General features: G+C 41.0%; 1 protein-coding gene across 1 annotated transcript; it reads right to left on the bottom strand.

Annotated features, from left to right (window-relative positions):
* Nucleotides 1-806: 806 nt before the first annotated feature.
* Nucleotides 807-25,115, bottom strand: PLAC8L1 (PLAC8 like 1). Its single transcript, XM_004280401.3, has 4 exons — nt 24,939-25,115; nt 19,861-19,997; nt 2,405-2,541; nt 807-1,067 (listed from the first exon to the last, which is right to left on the bottom strand). Exons 1-4 carry the CDS (start codon nt 25,061-25,063, stop codon nt 927-929), a joined length of 540 nt encoding a protein of 179 aa, XP_004280449.1. The 5' UTR covers nt 25,064-25,115; the 3' UTR covers nt 807-926.
* Between the last annotated feature and the right edge of the window lie 213 nt (nt 25,116-25,328).

The raw sequence follows: 25,328 nt of genomic DNA, 5'->3' as shown, positions 1-25,328 counted from the left end.
TCAGGTAGCCCCGGCATTCCTTGGTTTGTGGCAGCATCACCCCAATCTCTGCCTCCATCTTCACATGGCTGTCTTCCCTCTGTGTGTCTACCTCTGTGTCTCTTCTCTTCTTGTAAGGACAGCAGTCATGTTGGATTAGGGCCCACCCTAATGACTTCATCTTAATTACATCTGCAAGACTATTTCCAAATAAGGTCACATTCACATATATGAGGAATTAGGATTTCAGTAGCTCTTTTGTGGGAAGGGGTTGGGGGGGGGGGCATAGTTCAACCTGTAACAGTGGCCCACCTATGGCTTTGAATTTGGGGCTGAAAATTTACAAATGCTGGAGAGCTGTTCATGATCAGCAACAAGCTGAGACTTTCTCCTTTATGCCAGTCAGGACTGAAGGAGTCAGGACAAGGGAAGGACAATGCTCCTGCATTACAGTGATATTTAGGGCCCAGTCCAGGTGCTAACTGATTCACTTTGCTGTACACCTGAAACTAACCCAACATTGTAAATCAACTATAATCCAATAAAAGTTTTTAAAAATAATAAAATAAACCGTCTTCTGCCCCATCATTGGTACTTTGGGAAAAGAGGCTTAGCTTAGCCATATAATAGTTCTTCCAGCTTCCCAGACATCTCTTGTGAAAGGGGAAGATGGGGGAAAATGCAGCCTTCCAAAACTCCAGGCAGGGTGACGGAGGGTAAAAAACTCACCTCTCGAATCTGCCTAATATGGCTGGGCTGGGATAGCAAATTCAGACAAATAACAGAGTCTTCATCGGGGGTATGTGTAAAGAAAGGACAACAGTAAAGACAGTAGTGGGAAATCATTTATTTTCATACTATTTCAGTGAAACCTTAAGAACAATCTCTCTACTAAGAGGGATTTGAGAGGAGGGTGCGGGGAAGTGAGGAGGAGATTTCTTGCTCTGTCAGATAAGATTTTCATTAGTCGAAGGGGCCGCATAGATTTCGTAGAGTTGGGAGGTCCTCATCTTGAGTTCCCGGGCCACCTGGCAGATGGAAAAAGGCCAGCAGCAGTGCACTGCCAGCCAGTCCTCGCACAGCGTGCCCTAGGGGAGACCGGGTCTCTGTTCTGGCTCAATCGCACAGGCTCAGTTCCCTTTCCCAGGAACCTCCGCAGTATTACCTCATGGCCCATCCCACCCACTGCCCCCAAGATCCGCCACCACCCTGAAGTCATCGCCCAGGGACACAACTCCACCGCGTTACCCAAGTGCCAAGCAGCTCGACTGCTAATCGATCCTTGCAATTCAGAGACCTGCCCTCAAGACTTCAAACCTGAAACCACTGTCTCACTGACAGAAAATTCTCTGTCAACAACTTTTTATTTCCTCTTAGAACTTAATGTTTATAATTACTTTATTTACTTTTTTGGAGTAATAAATGCACATGGTCCAAAATTCCCACAGTAAGAAGGAATAGGAAGTAAAAAGTAAATCCCCCCCTTCTACAGCTCTCACCAGCCACCCAGTTACCTGTCAGGGGGCTACCGTTGTTGGTAGTTCTTATATACACTTCCAGATAAATTCTATGTCTAGGCAAATATATAGATACGTACAGATATATACACATTACATTTTACCTACATATATATATTCTTTTTAAGTAAATTGTTACATACTTATACACCTTACTCTTTTGTTCACTTAAAAATATATCTTAGGGATCATTTCACATGAATATATAAAAAGATGCCTTTAACTAATGAGAACCTACTGTACAGCAGAGGGAACTCTACTCAGTGCTCTGTGGTGACCTAAATGGGAAGGAAATCCAAAAAAGAGGGGATACATGTATATGTGTGGCTGATTGACTTTGCTGTACAGCAGAAACTGACACTGCAGTGTAAAGCAACTATACTCCAATAAAAAAACAAATAAAATAAAAACATGCCTTTTTATCTGTCCACATCTTAGTAGGTATGACATGTCTGTCCTCAATCTCTCATTGTACCTCAGTCTCAGCTGCACTGGAAATTGGCTCTTTGAAGCGTCCCCAGGGAACCCCCAAAGTGAATTCTGTATATGTTGATGGGCTACATTTTAAGTGAGATTATCCCAAGTGTATCCTCCAAATTTGGTGCACTTCTACCTATCATCTTCTCTGGATGTAATAAGAGACAGAGAAACAGAAGTGGCCAACGATCTACATTATAATAGGTCCCCCTTGGAAATACCCTTCACAATGTGGCATTTTCGTTAATATACGTCCCAGCAACAAATGAAATCAGAAATTTCTTCCCTTTCCTTTCTCAAAGTATTCCACTAAGTGTGGTGTTTTTAAGCATCCTCACCCACACCTCATTTTTTTAAAAAAATCACAGGTTTGAAAGGCATCCAGGTTCTCATACAGATCCAGCTTCACATATATATCCAAACACACTTACCCGTATTCTATGTCTCTCTCTGGTGCCAATTCTTAGTGCAAGGGTGGACCCAGGTAACAATGGCCAACAAAAACACTCTCCATACTGCCTGGCGATGTCACACTCAAGACACATGGGACAAATGAGACCACAGAAACCTGTCAATAACCACATAAAAGCAAGCTCAGGTTCTCAGTTGTGCTTGGAGCAACTTCACATCTCAAAGAGCATTTATAGCCCTATGCCATCAATTTAATACTGCATTGTCCCCCTGCAATCAGGGACTGAGAATGAATGACCAATTTGCAAAACTCACTATATGAGAATTGCCATAACTGAGCCACACCAAAATTGTCTTCTTTTGTTAAACACTGGCAATGCTGAACCTGCCACTATTCTGATAACGTTCACTACAGTAACTGTTTTTTCTGTCAAGAGAAAAGCATTAGATAATTTTTTATAGTTGAAACATAACTGTTGCTTCTCTTATGTTCATCTATCTAATTTCAATATTTAAAATAGACACAGTATAAGATACTTTTGAACAGCAGGCGTCTTCTTCTATAAATGTGATTGAAAGCTCTTATATGGTACACTGATTCTGCCTGCTATTCTTATAAGGACTTTATTCTATTTCTCAGGCCAGAAGGTTTCTCTAATGTTTGCAGTTGCATGGAGCCACTGACATCTGCCAGTTTTAATCTGTAAACTAGTAGAGGCTTGGTTCCTTGAACATCAGCTGGAAACAGTTGGTCATTTATTCATTCATTCATCTTTAACTACTGATATTGTTTCCTACACATCCTGCATGAACCATTAACACAGAGGTTCTCTTTTAAATACGTTTTGGGTCACGGAAACTTTTGAGAATATGGTGATAGCTATGAACTTGCTCCTGAAGGGGAGAGAAAAATACATGAACACAGACATGCAAAATTGTGCATTCAGTTTCACGGGGTTCAAGGATCCATTGAAAACTATCACTGGACCACAGGTTAAGAACCCCCGGTAAACGATTAAGATGCTATATCATTGCAAAAGATGACAACCTTGACGAATACAAATAATTTGAACTATGAAAGAGCAAAACAACTAACCATAACCTTTAAAAATGTATTCAATAAATGTTATTGAGGCATAATTTATAAACAAGAAAATGCACAAATCATAAATGTTCAGTTGGATGAGTTCTGACAATCATATTCACCCACGTAACCAAACGTGTAGAACACTGCCATCACCCCAGGGAGTTCCCGTGTGCCCCTTCCCAGACAATCCAGTCCTCCCACCCCCACTCCTGACATATCACTATTCTGATTTCTATTCCCATAGATGAGTTTTACCTCGATTTGGACTTCGTATAAGTGGAATCATGTTTACTTTTGTATCTGACTTCTTTTGTTCAACATCACGTTTCTTGAGATTCATCTATGTTGTTATGTATATCTGCAGTTTGTTCCTTTTATTGTTGAGTAGTATTACCAATGTATAAATGTTCTACAAATTATCCACTCTCCCACTGTTTATTCCATTTTTTGCTATTATGAATAAGCACTATGAATATTCATATACAAGTCTTTACGTGGACAAATATTTTCATTTCACTTGGGTGGATTCCTGGAAATGGAATTGCTAGGTCATGGGGTAGATTTATGTTTAATTTTACCAGAAATTTACAAAGAGTTCTCCAAAGTATTTGTACCATTTTACCCTCCCACCAGCAATGTATGAGAGTTTGTTGTTCCACATCCTCACCAACATTTGCTATTGTCAGCCTTTTTTATTTTATCCATTCTAATGAGTGTGAAATGGTAGTGTTCATAGCCTTCTAGTGCACCAGACACAAAGGCTCACATGCCATGTCACTAGCATACTAGAAGAATTCCTTGTCAAACACCTGTCTCTGTTGCCTCATCCCTCCCTCCCTCTTCAACAGTGAGGAGTGCAGAGTCCCACTCCCAAATTCAGTGACAAAGAAGCAGAAATCTAGGAATGCTGTTTTATCTTAGAACCTCCAAGGGATGTGCCTGGACTCTGGACTTCTCCAGTTTCATATAAGAGGTGAGGTAGAACATGTGCATGGAGGGCATGAGGACTGGAGTGGGGAGGGGGACAAGGAGCAGCCTATCTGAGAAACAGAACATCTATTTCGTCAGGAATCTTAAGAAAATCACGAAATCAAGTATTATAGGCATCACTTGGCCCAAAGCAAACACTAAATTCATCCTTGATTAAGTCTGGGATGTTTTGTCCCACATTTTAAAAAAATCATTACTCCTAGCGAGATCAGCAGGTCCCACTCAGCACTGACAACTGGTATCAACAGGTCAGAGGACAGCAAATGGCCCATGAACGTGCAGTGAGTTCAGAGTGGTAATACTGTATGCAACCCTGAATTAGGGGACTTTGAAATCATGGCACATAAAAATCAATCAAAACTTATGCATGAATTACAAAATACTGTAGTGTATATCCCTGCAGATAAAAAATTAATCAAAAGTTGCATAATTATAAAGCTAGCAAGCTACGTGAGTAATAAATTGTCTTTACCCAATTGCCTGAGCTGCACCACTTTAACTGGCAGAGAGAAATGCCCACCATCCTCAATAAGCATATTGTAAAGAAGTTGTTTTGTGCACTGAAACTCCTGTACCTTATTTTTATGACTCATGTAACACATGCTGTTAATTTTATTTTTAAGCCTTTCCATTTGTATATCCAGGTTATCTAAGTGTTCATTATGAGGGAGTACTAGATACTGAGGAAACACACCCAAAATTCAATTACCTTGGGACAGAAGTCAGACATGATTAAAAAAAAAAAAAACACTATAAAAGCCAAAGTTTTATTATATAATAGATAATATTTATACAGATTTCACCATGTGCCAAGCCCTGCTAAAAGAACTTTACATTTAGTAACTCATTTAATTCTCACAACAATCCTATAAAATGTACTATTATTAGGCCCATTTTACAGATGAGCAAACTAATGCCCAGAGGACTTAAACAATTTGCCCAAGTTCATACATTTGTTAAGAAGGGGCAGAGGTCACGTTTGAACTCAAGTAGTCTGGCTCCAAAGTCTTAACTACTACACATACCACATATGCCCAAATGTTCTCATGTTTTATGTATTTAATTAGTAAACAATTGTGGACTTGTGTGTTCTAAGACAGTGCCCTCACTACCACTGTTTGGTATTTATTCCTGTGGAGAGGCTGAAATCATGCAACTTCTTTAGGAAAGATCCTTGGGTCAGGTGTACCGAGATGGAGTGCTGTGGGATAAACACTGTGCTCAACAAGAGATGCACAAGGGTAGGATGATGGAATCCTTTGTCTTCAGGGGGCTCTAGGAGGAAATTTCGCTAAATAAATCACAGACCAAGGATAAGTATCCAGAACATACAAAGAATTCCTGAAAATCAATATATCAAGGATTAAACAGAAGAAGAAAATGAACACAAGACATGAACAGTTAAAGAACAAATACAAATGACCAAGAAAAAACATGAAAAGCTGCTCAATGTCATTAGTAATCAGGGAATTGCATACTAAGACGATCAGAAACCATTTATTACCTATAAGAATGCCAAATTTTTCTAAGGTGTTTTTTATTTTTGAATTTTGTTTTATTTATTTTTTAATACAACAGGTTCTTATTAGTCATCAATTTTATATACATCAGTGTATACATGTCAATCCCAATCGCCCAATTCATCCCACCACCACCACCACCCCCCTGCCGCTAACCCGCCTCGGTGTCCGTAAGTTTGTTCTCTACATCTGTGTCTCAATTTCTGCCCTGCAAACCCGTTCATCTGTACAATTTTTCTAGGTTCCACATATATGTGTTAATATACGATATTTGTTTTTCTCTTTCTGACTTACTTCACTCTGTATGACAGTCTCTAGATCCATCCACGTCTCAACAAATGACCCAATTTCGTTCCTTTTTACAGTTGAGTAATATTCCATTGTATATATGTACCACATCTTCTTTATCCATTTGTCTGTCAATGGGCATTTAGGTTGCTTCCATGACCTGGCTATGGTAAATAGTGCTGCAATGAACATTGGGGTGCATGTATCTCTTTGAATTATGGTTTTCTTTGGGTATATGCCCAGTAGTGGGATTGCTAGATCATATGGTAATTCTATTTTTAGTTTTTTAAGGAACCTCCATACTGTTCTCCATAGTGGTTGTATCAATTTACATTCCCACCAACAGTGCAAGAGGGTTCCCTTTTCTCCACACCCTATCCAGCATTTGTTGTTTGTAGATTTTCTGATGATGCCCATTCTAACCAGTGTGAGGTGATACCTCCTTGTAGTTTTGATTTGCATTTCTCTAATCATTGGTGATGTTGAGCAGCTTTTCATGTGCTTCTTGGCCATCTGTATGTCTTCTTTGGAGAAATGTCTATTTAGGTCTTCTGCCCATTTTTGGATTGGGTTTTTTTTGTTTTTTCCTGCGGTATGCGGGCCTCTCACTGTTGTGGCCTCTCCTGTTGCGGAGCACAGGCTCCGGACGCACAGACTCAGCGGCCATTGCTCATGGGCCCAGCCGCTCCGCGGCATGCGGGATCTTCCCGGACTGGGGCACGAACCCGTGTCCCCTGCATCAGCAGGCAGACTCGCAACCACTGTGCCACCAGGGAAGCCTGGGTTGTTTGTTTTTTTAATATTGAGCTGTGTGAGCTGCTTATAAATTTTGGAGATTAATCCTTTGTCCATTGATTCATTTGCAAATATTTTCTCCCATTCTGAGGGTTGTCTTTTTGTCTTGTTTATGGTTTCTTTTGCTGTGCAAAAGCTTTGAAGTTTCATTAGGTCCCATTTGTTTATTTTTGTTTTTATTTCCATTACTCTAGGAGATGGATCAAAAAAGATCTTGCTGTGATTTATGTCAAAGAGCGTTCTTCCTATGTTTTCCTCTAAGAGGTTTATAGTGTCCAGCCTTACATTTAGGTCTCTAATCCATTTTGAGTTTATTTTTGTGTATGGTGTTAGAGACAGTTCTAAATTCATTCTTTTACATGTAGCTGTCCAGTTTTCCCAGCACCACTTATTGAAGAGATTGTCTTTTCTCCATTGTATATCCTGGCCTCCTTTGTCATAGATTAGTTGACCATAGGTGCGTGGGTTTATCTCTGGGCTTTCTATCTTGTTCCATTGATCTGTGTTTCTGTTTTTGTACCAGTACCATATTGTCTTGATTACTGTAGCTTTGTAATATGGTCTGAAGTCAGGGAGTCTGATTCCTCCAGCTCCGTTTATTTCCCTCAAGACTGCTTTGGCTATTTGGGGTCTTTTGTGTCTCCATACAAATTTTAAGATTTTTTGTTTTAGTTCCGTAAAAAATGTCATTGGTAATTTGATAGGGATTGCATTGAATCTGTAGATTGCTTTGGGTAGTATAGTCCTTTTCACAATGTTCATTCTTCCAATCCAAGAACATGGATTACCTCTCCATTTGTTGGTATCATCTTTAATTTCTTTCATCAGTGTCTTATAATTTTCTGCATACAGGTCTATTGTCTCCCTAGGTAGGTTTATTCCTAGGTATTTTATTCTTTTTATTGCAATGGTAAATGGAAGAGTTTCCTTAATTTCTCTCTCAGATTTTTCATCATTAGTGTATAGGAATGCAAGAGATTTCTGTGCATTAATTTTGTATCCTGCAACTTTACCAAATTCATTGATTAGCTCTAGTAGTTTTCTGGTGGCATCTTTAGGATTATCTATGTATAGTATCAAGTCACCTGCAAACAGTGAAAATTTTACTTTTTCTTTTCCAATTTGTATTCCTTTTATTTCTTTTTCTTCTCTGATTGCTGTGGCTAGGAATGCCAAAACTATGTTGAATAATAGTGGTGAGAGTGGACATCCTTGTCTTGTTCCTGATCTTAGAGGAAATGCTTTCAGTTTTTCACCATTGAGAATGATGTTTGCTGTGGGTTTGTCATATATAGCTTTTATTATGTTGAGGTAGGTTCCTGCTATGCCCACGTTCTGGAGAGTTTTTATCATAACTGGGTGTTAAACTTTGTCAAAAGCTTTTTCTGCATCTATTGAAATGAGCATATGGTTTTTCTTCTTCAGTTTGTTAATATGGTGTATCACATTGATTGATTTGCACATATTGAAGAATCCTTGCATCCCTGGGATAAATCCCACTTGATCATGGTGTATGATCCTTTTAATGTGTTGCTGGATTCTGTTTGCTAGTATTTGGTGAGGATTTTTGCATCTATATTCATCAGTGATATTGGTCTGTAATTTTCTTTTTTTGTAGTATCTTTGTCTGGTTTTGATATCAGGGTGATGGTGGCCTCATAGAATGAGTTTGGGAGTGTTCCTTCCTCTGCAATTTTTTGGAAGAGTTTGAGAAGGATGGATATCAGCTCTTCTCTAAATGTTTGATAGAATTCACCTGTGAAGCCATCTGGTCCTGGACTTTTGTTTGTTGGAAGATTTTTAATCACAGTTTCAGTTTCAGTGCTTGTGATTGGTCTGTTCATATTTTCTATTTCTTCCTGGTTCAGTCTTTGAGGTTATACTTTCCGAAAAATTTGTCCATTTCTTCCAGGTTGTCCATTTGATTGGCATAGAGTTGCTTGTAGTAATCTCTTAGGATGCTTTGTATTTCTGCAGTGTCTGTTGTAACTTCTTTTTCATTTCTAATTTTATTGATTTGAGTCCTCTCTCTCTTTTTCTTGATGAGTCTGGCTAATGGTTTATCAATTTTGTTTATCTTCCAAAGAACCAGCTTTTAGTTTTATTGATCGTTGCTATTGTTTTCTTTGTTTCTATTTCATTTATTTCTGCTCTGATTTTTATGATTTCTTTCCTTCTGCTAACTTTGGGTTTTGTTTGATCTACTTTAGCTCCTTTAGGTGTAAGGTTAGATTGCTTATTTAAGATTTTTCTTGTTTCTTGAGGTAGGCTTGTATAGCTATAAACTTTCCTCGTAGAACTGCTTTTGCTGCATCCCATAGGTTTTGGATCATTGTGTTTTCATTGTCTTTTGTCTCTATGTATTTTTTGATTTCCTCTTTGGTTTCTTCAGGGATCTCTTGGTTATTTAGTAACATATTGTTTAGCCTACACGTGTTTGTGTTTTTTACATTTTTTTCCCTGTAATTCATTTCTAATCTAATAGTGTTGCGGTCAGAAAAGATGCTTGATATGATTTCAAATTTCTTAAATTTACTGCGGCTTGATTTGTGACCCAAGATGTGATCTATCCTGGAGAAAGTTCTGTGCACACTTGAGAAGAACGTGTAATCTGCTGTTTTTGGATGGAATGTCCTATAAATATCAATTAAATCTATCTGGTCTGTTGTGTCATTTAAAGCTTCTGTTTCCTTATTTATTTTCCTTTTGGATGATCTGTCCATTGGTGTAAGTGAGGTGTTATGGTCCCCCACTATTATTGTGTTACTGTCAATTTCCTCTTTTAGAGCTGTTAGCAGTTGCCTTGTGTATTGAGGTGCTCCTATGTTGGGTGCATATATATTTAAAATTGTTATATCTTCTTCTTGGATTGATCCCTTGATCTTATGTAGTGTCCTTCCTTGTCTCTTGTAACATTCTTTATTTTAAAGTCCATTTTATCTGATATGAGTATTGTTACTCCAGCTTTCTTTTGATTTCCATTTGCATGGAATATCTTTTTCTGTCCCCTAACTTTCAGTCTGTATGTGTCCCTAGGCCTGAAGTGGGTCTCTTGTAGACAGCATATATATGGGTGTTGTTTTTGTATCCATTCAGCAAGCCTGTGTCTTTTGATTGGAGCATTTAATCCATTCACGTTTAAGGTAATTATCGATATGTAAGTTCCTATGACCATTTTCTTAATTGTTTTGGGTTTGCTTTTGTAGGCCCTTTTCTTCTCTTGTGTTTCCCACTTAGAGAAGTTCCTTTAGCATTTGTTGTAGAGCTGGTTTGGTGGTGCTGAATTCTCTTACCTTTTGCTTGTCTGTAAAGCTTTTGATTTCTCTGTCGAATCTGATGAGATCCTTGCCAGGTAGAGTAATGTTGGTTGTAGGTTCTTCCCTTTCATCACTTTAAATATATTGTGCCACTCCACTCTGGCTTGTAGACTTTCTGCTGAGAATCAGCTGTTAACCTTATGGGAGTTCCCTTTTACGTTGTCTTTTTTCCCTTGTTGCTTTTAATAATTTTTTTTGTCTTTAATTTTTGTCAATTAGATTACTATGTATCTCGGCATGTTTCTCATTGGGTTTATCCTGCCTGGGACTCTCTGCGTTTCCTGGACTTGGGTGGCTATTTCCTTTCCCATGTTAGGGAAGTTTTTGACTATAATCTCTTCAAATATTTTCTCAGGTCCTTTCTCTCTCTCTTCTCCTTCTGGGACCATTATAATGCGAATGTTGTTGCATTTAATGTTATCCCAGAGGTCTTTAAGGCTGTCTTCATTTCTTTTCATCCTTTTTTCTTTATTCTGTTCCACAGCAGTGAATTCCACCATTCTGTCTTCCAGGTCATTTATCCGGTCTTCTGCCTCAGTTATTATGCTATTGATTCCTTCTAGTGTAGTTTTCACTTCAGTTATTGTATTGTTCATCTCTGTTTGTTTGTTCTTTAATCTTCTAGGTCTTTGTTAAACATTTCTTGCATCTTCTCGATCTTTGCCTCCATTCTTTTTCCGAGGTCCTGGATCATCTTCACTAACATTATTCTGAATTCTCCTTCTGGGAGGTTGCCTATGTCCACTTCATTTAGTTGTTTTTCTGGGGTTTTATCTTGTTCTTTCATCTGGTACATAGCCCTCTGCCTTTTCATCTTGTCTATCTTTCTGTGAATGTGGTTTTTGTTCCGCAGGCTGTAGGACTATAGTTCTTCTTGCTTCTGCTGTCTGCCCTCTGGTGGATGAGGCTACCTAAGAGGCTTGTGCAAGTTTCCTGATGGGAGGGACTGGTGGTGGGTAGAGCTGACTGTTGCTCTGGTGGGCAGAGCTCAGTAAAACTTTAATCTGCTTGACTGCTGATGGGTGGGGCTGGGTTCCCTCCCTGTTGGTTGTTTGGCCTGAGGTAACCCAACACTGGAGCTTACCTGGGCTCTTTGGTGGGGCTAATGGCAGACTCTGGGAGGGCTCACACCAAGGAGTACTTCCCAGAACTTCTGCTGCCAGTGTCCTTGTCTCCACAGTGAGCCACAGCCACCCCCGCCTCTGCAGGAGACCCTCCAACACTAGCAGCTAGGTTGGGTTCAGTCTCCCTTGGGATCACTGCTCCTTCCCCTGGGTCCCGATGTGCACACTACTTTGTGTGTGCCCTCCAAGAGTGGAGTCTCTGTTTCCCCCAGTCCTGTAGAAGTCCTGCAGTCAAATCCCACTAGCCTTCAAAGCCTGATTCTCTAGGAATTCTTCCTCCCGTTGTTGGACCCGCAGGTTCAGAATCCTGACGTGGGGCTCAGAACCTTCACTCCAGTGGGTGGACTTCTATGGTATAAGTGTTCTCCAGTCTGTGAGTCACCCAGCCACCAGTTATGGGATTTGATTTTACTGTGATTGCGCCCCTCCTACCATCTCATTGTGGCTTCTCCTTTGTATTTGGATGTGGGGTATTTTTTTGGTGAGTTCCAGTGTCTTCCTGTCGATGATTGTCCAGCAGCTAGTTGTGATTCTGGTGTTCTCACAAGAGGGAGTGAGAGCACGTCCTTCTACTCTGCCATCTTGGTTCAGGGCTGGCCACACTCTAAGGTTTTTAGAGCATGTCAAATGCTGTGGGGCACCACAGAGAAATAGGTGCTCCATACACTGATGGAGATGGAAACTGGCACAGTCACTTTGGAAAGCAACTTGGCTGAATCTCATAAAATTTTAAATACTCTGGGATTCAGTAACTCCACTTGTTAGCATCTACCCTAGAGTAATGCTTACACATGCACACAAAGAGGCCGGTACAAGGATATCCACTGCAGCATTATTTGTGGCTTCAAATTTAAAACAAGAGTACATTAATAGACAAGCGTGTAAATAAACCATGATGGTGCAGATCATACTAGGGAATAATTAAGAACACAATGAAAGATCAATTAAGTACCAACAGAGATAAATCTCTAAGACATATTTTGAGTTAAAAAAATCAAATTGCATAATGATATTACAGCATAATACCATTTATGCTTTGTTTAAAAAGTTACAAAGCAATAGTATATGTTACTAATAGATGCATATGTAAATACAGAGAAAAAGATCTGGAAGAAAACACTCCAAATTGATTTAATAAAAAAGTGTGACATGGTTCCCTTTTCTGTAATGTTTCATTTCTTTAATAAAGTGAACATATTCATGTGTTATTTGTGAAGTAAAAAAAATATATATATATGCAAGTATGTGTGTGCACATGTGTGTGTGTATGTGTGTGTACTTTTTTTAAAAAAGAAGCTCAGGCTCAAGAGAGATCCATGCCATAAATTCAGCCTCTTCCTCTTCCCTCCAAAGGCCTAGTGGTCATGTCAGCTCCCACAGCCTAAACATTCCTGGCCTATTCTCTAACATGAACTCCACCCTCAAGCATGGAATGTGGTTCATCATTCATCCCTCTAACTCACAGGGGGAGTCGAGATAAAAAGAAGGCGGCTACACAAAACCACAGTGTGGAGCCCCAAAGAACATAAGTAGGAAAGGTGTGTGGAAATTGCAGCAAGGCACATTTCAGGTCAATTATCACAAAGAGGCAGAATCTAACAATAAGAGATGCTTAAAAAAGGAATGGCGGGGCTTCCCTGGTGGCGCAGTGGTTGAGAGTCCGCCTGCCGATGCAGGGGACACGGGTTCGTGCCCCGGTCCGGGAAGATCCCACATGCCGCGAAGCGGCTGGGCCCGTGAGCCGTGGCCGCTGAGCCTGCGTGTCCGGAGCCTGTGCTCCGCAACGGGAGAGGCCACAACAGTGAGAGACCCGCGTACCACAAAAAAAAAAAAAAAAAAAAAAGGAATGGTGGGGGGCTTCCCTGGTGGCGCAGTGGTTGAGAGCCCGCCTGCCGATGCAGGGGACACGGGTTCGTGCCCTGGTCCGGGAAGATCCCACATGCCGCGGAGCAGCTAGGCCCGTGAGCCATGGCCGCTGAGCCTGAGCATCCGGAGCCTGTGCTCCGCAACGGGAGAGGCCACAAGAGTGAGAGCCCCGTGTACCGCAAAAAAAAAAAAAAAAAAAAAGGAATGTGGGGCTTCCGTGGTGGCACAGTGGTTATGAATCCGCCTGCCAATACAGTGGACACGGATTCGAGCCCTGGTCGGGGAAGATCCCACATGCTGTGGAGCAACTAAGCCCGCGCACCACAACTACTGAGCCTGCACTCTAAAGCCCACGAGCCACAACTACTGAAGCCCGCGCGCCTAGAGCCCGTGCTCCGCAACAAGAGAAGCCACCGCAATGAGAAGCCCATGCACTGCAAGGAAGAGTAGCCCCCACTCACTGCAACTAGAGAAAGCCCACATGCAGCAATGAAGACCCAACTCAGCCAAGAATAAATAGATAAATAAATAAATAAGGAATGGGGCATGCTCATACATTGTGGGTGGGAGTGTAAATTAGTACAACTTCTAAATGGAGAGCCATTTGGAAACATCTATCAAGATTTAAAAAGGTACGTACTATCTGACCAGTAGGTTTACCCTCAGCAATTGTCCAACAGATAACTCACGCACATACAAAATGGCACCAATACAAGAATACTCACAAAGCATCGGTTTGAATAGCAAAAAGTCTGGAAACCACATAAAGATCCACAAATAAGAATTTTTGGATAAATAAATTATGGTACATTCATACAATGGAATCTATGCAGCAATTTAAAATATTAGCTTCAGAAGTGCTGATATGGTCTGCACAATATGGTCACCTATATTGTTAAATTAAAACAAAATAAAGATGCAGAACTGTGTGTGTTTACAATTCTATTATTTGTGTCAATTATATATACCACATATACAGAAAAAATCTGGAAGGATAGATACCAAAATATTAACGATGTATATCTACGACACTGGGATTACAGGATACTGCTTTCTTCTTTTATAGTCTTTTGCATTTTTCTTTTTTACCATGATTATATGATACTTTTATAATAAAAAGCTTAATCTATTTTCATTAAAATTTTTTATATATTTATAAGCATATAGACTATATTGGGGCTCAGGTAAGAGTGGTGTCCTCTGAGGAGAACTGGGCAGGGCAGGAGGGCAAGGATGGAGTTGCTGCTTTTCATATACCTAAGGGGTAGGTACTTTTGAATTTTGCATCACGTACCTGGTAACCTATTAAAAATCTTTTTTTTTTTTTAAGCACTGAGATGGCTCCAAGGGAGAGGAGCCCTCCTCTCCAGAAATGTTCAGAAAGCCAAGGCTGTCAGGTCCTTACCAGGCTTGCTACAGAGGGGACTTAGACAAGCTGGTGAGGGGCCAGACCAGCTGACCCCAATATCCCTTCTGAATCTAAGTCTTTGTGATTGTTTCAATGAAGTGCAGGAAAGAAGGAAGCAAGTGAGAATACAGGTTAAAATTCATTCATAGATGTGTCGTTCAGGAAATATTCATTAGCGCCTTCTATTGGTCAGGTGCTCCGCTGGGCAAGACCAGTGAGCAGGACCAGTGGTCCCTGCTTTCAGACTGCAGTGTACAGTGTACAGTTTACCCAAGATACAGTTCAAGGACACGAATCCCAGTCTGAGGCCTTTTCATGCCTCCTTCCTCTTCCAGAAAACCAAAGAAATTCTTGGACTGCTTCACCCCACCCACGTTGGGCCTCTGATGGCTTCTTGTCCACACAAAGCCCTTTACTGCCTGGTGCTTGTGGTGCCTCCACAGGAAAGGTGATTTTAGTGGCTGGTTCTTTCCCATCTCTCAGGTATCAGCTTAAGTCAGTTCCTCAGAGAGGCCATCCTTTGCCCCCTGTAATTTCCTTTCAAAACACCTTGTTTACTTCCTCCACAGCACTCAGCACCACTGCAATTATTTTGTCTATTTGCTTATTGCCTATGTACTCTCAGAGACCGTCTCTGTCTTCGTCACTATTATATCTGTAGCGCCTATCACATGACCATACATAGGTAGGAACTCAGTAAAGGCTGGCTGAATTACGAACCAGTGTTGATTACACCTTCCACATAAACCTCCTCTGGGGCAACATCACAAACATCCCCAGCTGGAACAGCCAGCCTTTCACCCACAAGGCCATTTCACAGCCACTTATTTCACCTCTGCTTCAGCTTCACATCTGAGCTTTCAGAAACCACATCCTCAAAGGACACAAAAGCACCCATTTTCTCATCCCAGGGCAGTGTGAATTCAGAAGAAAGCACAGAGGTGGGAAGAGGGAGGCAGTTTAAAAACCAGAAGTGCAATTAAATGAAGAAGCAAAATGTCAAAAATAAATGGAAATTATCACTCTTCATAATGTACCCTTTGCTTAATGGATGACAAATTGTAGCAGTAATTCTCAACATTTAATGGTAAACTATCCCAAGATGGGAATCTGACGTGAAATAGTCATGGAAAGAAGATGTCCCTTTTGTTTCCAAGTTTGTCACAAGTATTGTCACAGTGATGTGATTAAAATAAAACTTTGTGGATGAAGTAGCCCTTTTAAACAAGGAAGGAAAAAAACCTAAGACTCATAGCACTCATACTCCAGCTGCATCCTGGGAATCATGGTGCAGATCACCAGTGTATAAATTGATACTGCCTATAAATTTTTTCTTGTGAGACCATTAGCTTAGAGATAGTATGAGCAGTTACAAAATGGAGGCCCATCCAGGGAACAACAATTAGGACACAGTACATTTGAGATCAGCCGGTACTGTATATTCATGGCCTCTCCTCCACAGATCACGTCCAGCTGTAAAGAATATTGTATTCTCCACATGTCATTCCTTCTTGCCCCTAGAATGGGCTCTCCAATGGACAAGCAGGGACCCAGAAGACCCGTGTGGTTGGTCTCCTGAACACTGATGGGGGTGGAGCACAGAACTAGGCAGTGAAACAATGTTTAAGGCTGAGGGGGTGGCATGTGGTCCTTCCTTTGGTCAACTTTTTAGGTACTCTTGGGATTGGGCAGCAACCAATCTAAGTCTCCTGATTCTACTCTTTGCTCTCAACACTCTGGAAAATAAAAATTTATAACAACAATGACATTAATACCTATGATTTACTAAGTGCATTATTGTATATTTGTTGGAATTTTCATAGTAACACACCCCAATTGTAAATTTAGGAATTTATCCCTTCCCTATTGTGGGAAATAAGAGAACTGTCATTCAAAATGCCCTGGCCTAGTCAAGCGGCAGTCATGACCTAGGCTAGGCAGATTGGGCTCCATTGCTGAAACAGCAATTCTCAGACAGGAAAGCAAAAGGATTAAAATGTTTGGAGTTGACCAGATTTTCAGCTATCTCCTGATAATGCATCTTGTCCCTCCTAAGCTTAGCTTTTAGTTGATTTCCTGATTTTGTGAGCTACCCCATAACCTTCTAATGAAATCCTATGTTTGCTTGTGTATTAATTTCCTAGGGCTGACATAACAAAATACCACAAACTGGACATCTTAAAACAATAGAAAGTATTCTCTCATTGGAGAATTCTGGAGGCTAGAAGTCTGAAATTGGCGTGTTGGCAGGCTTCGTCCTTCTGGAAGCTCTGGGGGAAAGTCTGTTCCATGCCTCTCTCCAAATTTTTGGTGGTTGCTGGCAATCCTTGGCATTCCATGGCTTATAGATGCATTATTCTAATTTGTGCCTGTCTTCACATGGCCATCTTTTCTGTGTGTGCGTCCAAATTTCCCTCTTCTTACAAGAACACCAGCCACTGGCTTAGGGCCCACCCTAATCCACTATAACCTCTTTGTAACTTGACAACAATGCAAAGAACCTATTTCCAAATAAGGTCACATTCAGAGACTCCAGGTGGACATGAATTTTGAGGGGACACTATTTAACCCAATATATAGCATACAACCAAAAAAAACTCTGATCCAGTTATGTTCCAAGCCAGTGTTCTAGAGCGGGTTCTGTGCATTATCTGCTTTAATCTTGACAATCTTTAAGGTGGGCACCTTTATTTACCCCCATTTCAGAGCTGGAAAAATGAAGGCCCTGAGAATTTGTTCAAGGTCAAATGGCCAGTAAGAGGCAGAGTTAAGATTCAAGGCAAGGTCTATATCCAATACAAATGTGCTCTCCTAACGACTACATTATGTTCCAGGCTTTGCTCTACTTGGAAATGCACTGATACCCTCACCCCTCCAACCACGAACTATAAGCTATGAAGGGAAAATGGTCCACTCCCCAAACTGGGGCTAGGACTCCACATCTCCACGTGGCTATTCTGCCTTCTCTGTACCACAGTACTGGGTGACAACCAAAGTCAGAGAATGTGGACAAGAACCAGGAAGAATCCTGAGTGATTCAGAGAACAGCTGCCATAATTGTCTGGTCAGAAGTACACATGGGTAGCTGTGGCAGGAAGAAATCTGCTGAGCTCTGGGTCAGATGGTCAAAGGGACAGCGATGGAGGATAGTGTTTGGTGCTGGGCGGTCTCTTCTCTGTGAGGCCCAGGCAAACAGTGAAGGCTCAGGCTTGGATGATCAGAGCACCAAAAATTTTGTTAGAGTTTCTGTCTCAGCCAAGACGCAGCTGAATAAGGACGTGGATCAGGTAGCAGCTCAGAGCTCTCTGGTTGATCCATCTTGTGAGGCTTTAGGATAAATCCAGGTCTTGCCAGACCCTCTAAAGGGTGGGGGAGCCATATTCTTTAAAAATAGCGGATCCAGAGTCTGTTGAACTTAAGAGACTGGCCCTCATCCATCAAAAAGGACAGCCCCCCACGCCCCCCCCCCCCCCGCCCCGGCAAAAAAAAAAAGATTCTGTGACCGAGTTACTCCCTAGGGCAAGAACATCAGGTCCTGGAAAAGGATACTGACATGTGGTACCAGAGATGGGTCAGAATGTCCTAAGGTAAAAATAGAATCAATGTGCTTTGAACTTCAAACCCAGTGGAAAATCATGCAGCTAGAGGGCAGTGTTGTTGGTACTTCTTTACATCTAAACCAGTGTCTGAAAAGATTTCAATCAACAAAGGGAGCTATTCAACCTAAAGGCCCATCAACAGAAGAATGGATAAAGAAGATGTGGTACATATATACATCGGAATATTACTCAGCCATAATAAAAAGGAACGAAAATTGTGCAATTTGCAGAGACGTGCATAGACCTAGCGACTCATACAGAGTGAAGTCAGAAAAACAAATATCATATAACATCACTTATATGTGGAATCTAGAAAAATGATACAGATGAATTTAGTTGCAAAGCAGAAATAGAGACACAGACATAGAGAATGGACATATGGATACAAGGTGGGGAGGGAGGAAGGGATGAATTGGGAGACTGGGATTGACATATACACACTATTGATACTATGTATAAAATAGATAACTAATGAGAACCTACTGTATAGCATGGGGAACTCTACTCAATGCCCTGCAGTGACCTAAACAGAAAGGAAATCCAGAAAAGAGGGGATACATGTACACGTATAGCTGATTCACTTTGCTGTACAGCAGAAACTAACGTAACATTGTAAAACAACTATACTCCAATAAAATTTAATTTAAAAAAAAACAAAGGGAGCATCTTTTTATGATTGGTCTTATTCAATGACTGGTCTTCCTCACTATTCTGTGAGGAAAGTACTACACTTTCCTCACAGAAATACTAGAGATAAGCAAAAAGAAAAATTATTCATTAGTGTACCATCTGGAGACACTTGCTGTAAACATTTGTATTTATATCCTTCCAGATATTTTTCTAAATATTCCCCCAAATTAATGTCTAATGTACATGGTTTTACAATCTGATTCTTTAACTTAAAATTGTATCCCAACATTTTTCCACCTCAGGAAGTATTATTCTACAATATGACTTTTCATGGCTGTATAATTCATTGTATTGAAGCCCCCACTGAACATTTAGGTTGTTCCAGATTGTTGCTACAATAACCAATGCTGCAACAATTTAATGATGCTGCTAAATCTTTGCACATGATTTATTTCCTTTGACTAAATGCCTAAAACTGTAATTACTGGGTCGAAGGCTACATAACACTTGAGGCCCTTTTTATAGGTGTTACTAACCATTCACTGGGAAGCTTGTACCAATTTATACTCCATCAGCTGCAGATAAGGGAGCCCATTTTGTGTGTCTTTACATGCAATGGATTTTGTCATTTAAAAAAACCTTTGAAGTCATCACTTATTTTATAAAAACATCCACATCCCTGAAAAGCAAGATTCTTCCTGCCAAGGAGTGTATTTGAGTCACTAGAATATTAGTCTAGTTAGTCTGAAACCATTTAATTTCTGTCCTTGTGTCTGATGCAGCTTTTCTACCCACTGGTGTTTTAGGAAAGAAAATAGTAAAGGAGAACTTAAAGGAAGAGAAAAAACATACAAATTCTCCTATCTCTGCAGACACTGAAGAGGCCGGTGCTCCAGTCCCCACCAGTCTGGACAATCTTTGTGACTGTGGTCCTGCCACTGGCTCCCCGGACAGGCTGCTTCACCACAGCCTGGGCTGGTGCATGGCTCCTGGAGAGTCAAGGATGGTGATTAACTTGGAAACAAAGAAGATGGTTCAGAAGGATAATCATCAAGCCAAGACACAGTGATAAAGAGACAGGGACCCAGTGATGCCCAGCGGCTCTTATTTCAGAGCCCAAGCTGACTTCACCATCTCCCTCCCTCCTCCTCCATCATACCTCCTCTGATTTTTTGCCCCATTTCTATTAGTGGCATTATTATTCCAAGTTCTGTCACTCAGACTCAATGTCCAGTCTACTTCCTCAGTGTTTCTCAGTGTTTAATAATAAATTCACAAATAAAGCCCCAGCATGCCACTTCCTGGAAGCCTGACCTTGGTTAAGTGGCTTAACCTCTGTTTTGTTTGTTCAAATTTAAGATGAAAAAACTACCTCACAGGGTTATTATGTGGACTGAAGGACAGGTAACTTGTTTATTGTGCACACAGCCTGTGTAACAATGTGACCCTGAGTGAGGCTGTATGCAAGGATTTTGAAACTTTGTTGAAAAGACAAATAAGGAATTGGACTGAATGGTACATCTAAATCTGGACGAGGCTACTAAAGTGGGACAGGTAGTATCATTGAAATGAATAACCCAGACTTCAGAATATATCTTGATATCAAACCACTATATGGTTGTCCTCGTGCAGCCACATAGTACAACTCTGGTTCGATTTTCCCTGAAGGGCATAGATATTCCACTCAGTCATTCTGATATAGAAATACAGGCCCAGGGGGTGGGCTTCAAAAGTGAGGTGAGAAAAAAACTTCCTTCTCTTTCTGGGGCTGAAAGTTAGTTAGTTTTGCCTGGGGATACCTGGAGTGAGTCCTATAGTGAAGGGTACGCTGTTATCTAGCCTCATGGAAGGGGCATGTCAAGAGTGGGATAGAGGGGCCCGAGAATGAGTCTCAGCCTGTACATAGTAGCAGTTATTCTGTTTGGGGCTACCCTTTTAGCAAGCTTCATTAAGAGTTTTGTACCTGGTCTCTGATGTGTTATGAGGAAATAAAGAGCTTGCCTCATACTTGAGAGAAAATAAAAAGACAGCAGAATTTCTTCCTGTAACAGCCGTTGTTACAGTAATAGTCACCAAAGTTCTGCACCTGGGACACCTGGGACACAAAACCTAGAGGCCAGAGTAGAATACTCCTGAGCATCCTTAAGGCAACACCCTGTGGGCATCTTGCAAACAGCTGTGGAGCCCTTTGAGAACCTCTGATTTGGGACATTAAATCCAATGGGATTTCAAGTTATCATAATATGGGGAGCACTGTTCTTGTTATTATGATCACATCTCTCTTTCATTCCACCAATACTACCCACACCCTCCCAAACCTGACAGCACATTGGCTTGTTAAAAAAACAAATTCCCAAGCCTCACCCCAGACCACTGTACAGGACTCCAGGGATGAGGTATAGAAATCAGTGTCCATAATAAAGTTCCCAGGCAATGCCCACGTAGTCATCCTGATAACAGCCTGAAACCTGATACAGGTGGACTTGGAGACCACTGATGATCACTGCAATGGCTTCTGCACCTCCTACCAGGTAGGTGGCGATGTCAATGTAACAGAGATGGCAAGGAAAATAGAATAGAAGGTAAGGCAGAAGGGAAGAGGATGCTGGGAGCACAGCCAATCTACAGTGCCAGTGAGACATGAGGACAGCTGGGAATGCTGCACAAGAGCTTGGAAGAGCGAGTAGAGTTGGGAGTGACCTATCTAGAAGTGTGAAAGTAGAGCTATGAAACACCCCCACCCTTTTATCCATTCGGCATTATAGACAATATGTAGGGTCTAACAAGCTTTTCAAGAACCTATCAAAGCGTTTGAGACCTGGAAAAAAGTATTGGCTACGAAATATAAAAACTGCAAAGTTGGGGCTTCCCTGGTGGCGCAGTGGTTGAGAGTCCGCCTGCCGATGCAGGGAACGCGGGTTCGTGCCCCGGTCCGGGAAAATCCCACATGCCGCAGAGCGGCTGGGCCCGTGAGCCATGGCCGCTGAGCCTGTGCGTCCAGAGCCTGTGCTCCACAACAGGAGAGGCCACAACAGTGAGAGGCCCGCGTACCGCAAAACAAAACAAAACAAAAAAACTGCAAAGTTGAAATTAGTTAATGCTCAATTAAACACAAAAACCTAGCATGATACCTGTCACATGAATGTCCAATTTGGAATTCACACATATTTTATTACATTTGAAAACAAATTACAATTCTCTCATTTTGCAAAAAAAAAAAAAAAAAATCCAAGAATGAATGACTGCTGAGAAGCAACAGCTAATCATAAATTAAATTACTCAAAGCCAAATAATTTCAAAAGCAAAATTATTAAAATCCTTTCACTTAGTATACAGAAAAGAAAAAGGATATAACATAGGTATGGGTACATGTTAATATATTTGCTATGATGTGGGCTAAAGCTTACTGCTATGGATTGAATTGTGTCTCCCCAAATTCATATGTTGAAGATCTAGCTCCCAATGTGACTGTATTTGGAGGTAGGGCTTCAAGGAGATAATTAAGGTTAAATAAAGAATAGGGGTAGGATCCTGGTCCAATAGGACTGCTGGCCTTATAAGAAGGGAAAGGCCATGTAAACACTCAGAGAGAAGGCTGCAAACCAAGAAGAGTCCTCACCAGAACTGGACCATGATGGCACCCTGATTTTGGACTTCCAGCCTCCAGAACTGTGAGAAAATAAGTAGCTCTTCCGTAAGCTACACAGTCTGTGGTATTTTTTTATGAAATTCTGGGCAGACTAAGACACCTATGAAGACTTCAGATTGGTCCTGAAGAAACTACCTCTATACATATCTTCTCTCCTCTACTTCCATGTGAACTCCTTGAGGTCAGGGGGCACCTGCTGCTTCTCCCTGTATCCCCAGAATCCAGTGCACTCCTTGAAAACTAGTGGGTGCACAACAACTGTTGAATTGGATTAAACTCAATTCATACATCTCTTCCATTATATCTGAGTCCTCCTCAAATCTAGCTACAGATTATGTGACCTTAACCATGTTTCATTCTCTAGTAAAGGCACAACTCTCAGGTGTGAATTGATTACATAAAAACATCAAGAGTTTTTATTGAGAGTAGCCTAAAATCTTCTTGCAAGCCTCCACATAACCCAGGGTATTTACCTCTCAACGTGATCCCTGCAAGCTGGGACTTCCATTATTACACTAAGAGTTTCCAGCAATTTTAATAAAGGAGTTTCTTAGCGCTGAGCCCCTAGATTAGATTTTCCCCTGAAACGCACTTATAGCTTGGAGCCCTAGAAGAGAATTTTCTGCTTCTATCTCAGCATTATATGTGTAACACCTATTATGGCAAGGAAGCCTGTCCTCTAGCTATTGCAAATCAAATAACTAAGAGGGTAGCTTTTCCTTGGTGGGGGAAAAAAGGGGGTTTTTGTGTGTGTGTTTGCCTAATTTTGAACTCAAGAACTCTATTATTTTCTTTCCTTAATACTCTGAATCTTTGGTGATTTTTATATTAAAATGTTTGAATTGACATTCATTAGCTAAAACATTTCAGTTCAAGATTATAGCTCATGTGTCAAAATTAAAATAACAAGCACAGCTACCCTTCACCGAGTACCTGCTATGTGCCAGGCACTTAGTAGTTCCTTTAAGAACTGAATAATTATTCAGGGGCTGCTACAGGTGTCAGACTAAAGTAGCTATTGCAGCTTCCTACATAGCTTTTAGCTCTGTATATTACTCTAGATAGATAGAATCTTACACTACCAGTAATAAGAATGAGTTTGGAAGCAGTGGGTGAAGCTGATGGTCACACAGTTTCTAAACCAGAGTAGCTATCCATTTGCCATCAAATTCAGCAACTTCTTCATTTAGTGTAAAGAGGACAGAGCTTCGATTCAGGCACACTGAAGTACAAATGTGGCTCAGCTGCATTCTAGTTGTTTGACCCTGTAAAATACAACTTGTCCCAGTCCTCAGCTCTGGTCTCCTCTTCCATAAAATTGGACTTAAACTATCGTGCCTCCACAGTCGCCCTGAGGATTAAACAAGATTATGTACTTGGCATATAGTAGGCATGCAGTTGATGGCAGCTACCGTTATTATTTAAATTAAGGATCTTGCACATACCCTAGGGCATCCTGAACACTTTTCTCAGAAACGAAGAACAGAGGGAGGAGATTGGGAGCAGTTTCTCAGTTGTCATATGTGCTACCCAAATACCTTAAAATTCAATCAGGGTGACTAATCATCCCAGTTTGCCCTGGCCTAAGGGATTTTCCAGGATGGAAAACTTTCAGTGTTAAAATTAGAACAGTTCCAGACAAACCAAGAGGGTTGGTCACCATAAAGGAGAGAAGCAGAGAGAGGCTTCAACTGGTGGGAGGCAGAGGACTCACTGCAGTCATTCTAGTTATCAGCTCCTACAAAACAACGGATGGGACACACAGCCTTCCCCTTTTTCAGCCTTACCCTAACCTTCACCTCTTCTAGCAGCTAAACACATTCCCCACTGCATGTTCCCACACACCTGGTGCTTCAGCCTGGGGGGGGTTTCATGTCACCCTCTACTTTAATGAAACTTGCAGTACTAAGAGTTTGTTCTGCCTTCCACTGAGGCCTCCTTGATGAACCATTTCAAACTCTTAACTGAAGTCAAAACTCTTGAGTTTTGGTTTCAAAAGGGTGGAAATTAATGGCAGCCACCAGAAATAAAGTTTCACTTGGTCAGGGTGCAACATTTTCAGTTAAGAATAGAGACACCTTTCCATCCAAGCCAGCTCTTCTCTTTCACCAGCCAAGCAAGGCCAGAAGGAAATAATCAGTTGCCTCCTTTTCAAGCACACATTGATAGCAGCTTTCTTCCTGAGCCCAGTTTTCTTTTTCCTGGCTCCTTATAGGAGGATATTGATTTGATATTCCAACCAAAGAGCAAAAGCTGGGGGTAAAATCACCCTACTCCCTACCTCAAGCTGGAAATAAAATGTTGTTCATCTTCAGATGATATGAGTGAAAGCAATAGAGGTGAGTGTGTGTTGAGGAAGGAAATATCCTCAGGAAACTCAGAGAAGTAATTTCCAAACCAATTCATAGTTAATAGGTATTTTCTTGTCACTTGGGATATCCTTTTCCCTTCAACAATAAGCTGATTCTAAACTTAGGTTCAATCCAAAATGAAACATCTAAAGAATGTTGCCTTGATATTCTGGAACCTGAGGTCATAGCAGTGTAACTGGCAGACATCTTATTTCTTTAAAGACAGGTACACAGTTAACTGTGGGCATGTCCGTCTTACTAACCTGAAGGGAGATACTGCTGAAGATATAGTGTAAGTTAAATAAAAAGAAAACTACTCT

The sequence above is a fragment of the Orcinus orca genome, chromosome 3 (assembly GCF_937001465.1).
Source record: "Orcinus orca chromosome 3, mOrcOrc1.1, whole genome shotgun sequence".
NCBI lineage: Eukaryota > Metazoa > Chordata > Mammalia > Artiodactyla > Delphinidae > Orcinus > Orcinus orca.
This window is presented reverse-complemented; position numbering and strand designations above follow the sequence as displayed.

Excerpts from the sequence above, each read along its gene's own strand:
- PLAC8L1 (XM_004280401.3), bottom strand. The coding sequence starts at position 25,063 with ATGAATTGGTTTGGAAATTACTTCTCTGAGTTTCCTGAGGATATTTCC. Across the intron at positions 19,998-24,938 it reads CATTTTATTTCCAGCTTGAG|GAGCCATGCACCAGCCCAGG; the intron begins GTAGGGAGTAGG and ends TTGACTCTCCAG. Across the intron at positions 1,068-2,404 it reads GAGAGAGACATAGAATACGG|GGCACGCTGTGCGAGGACTG; the intron begins GTAAGTGTGTTT and ends GGTCTCCCCTAG.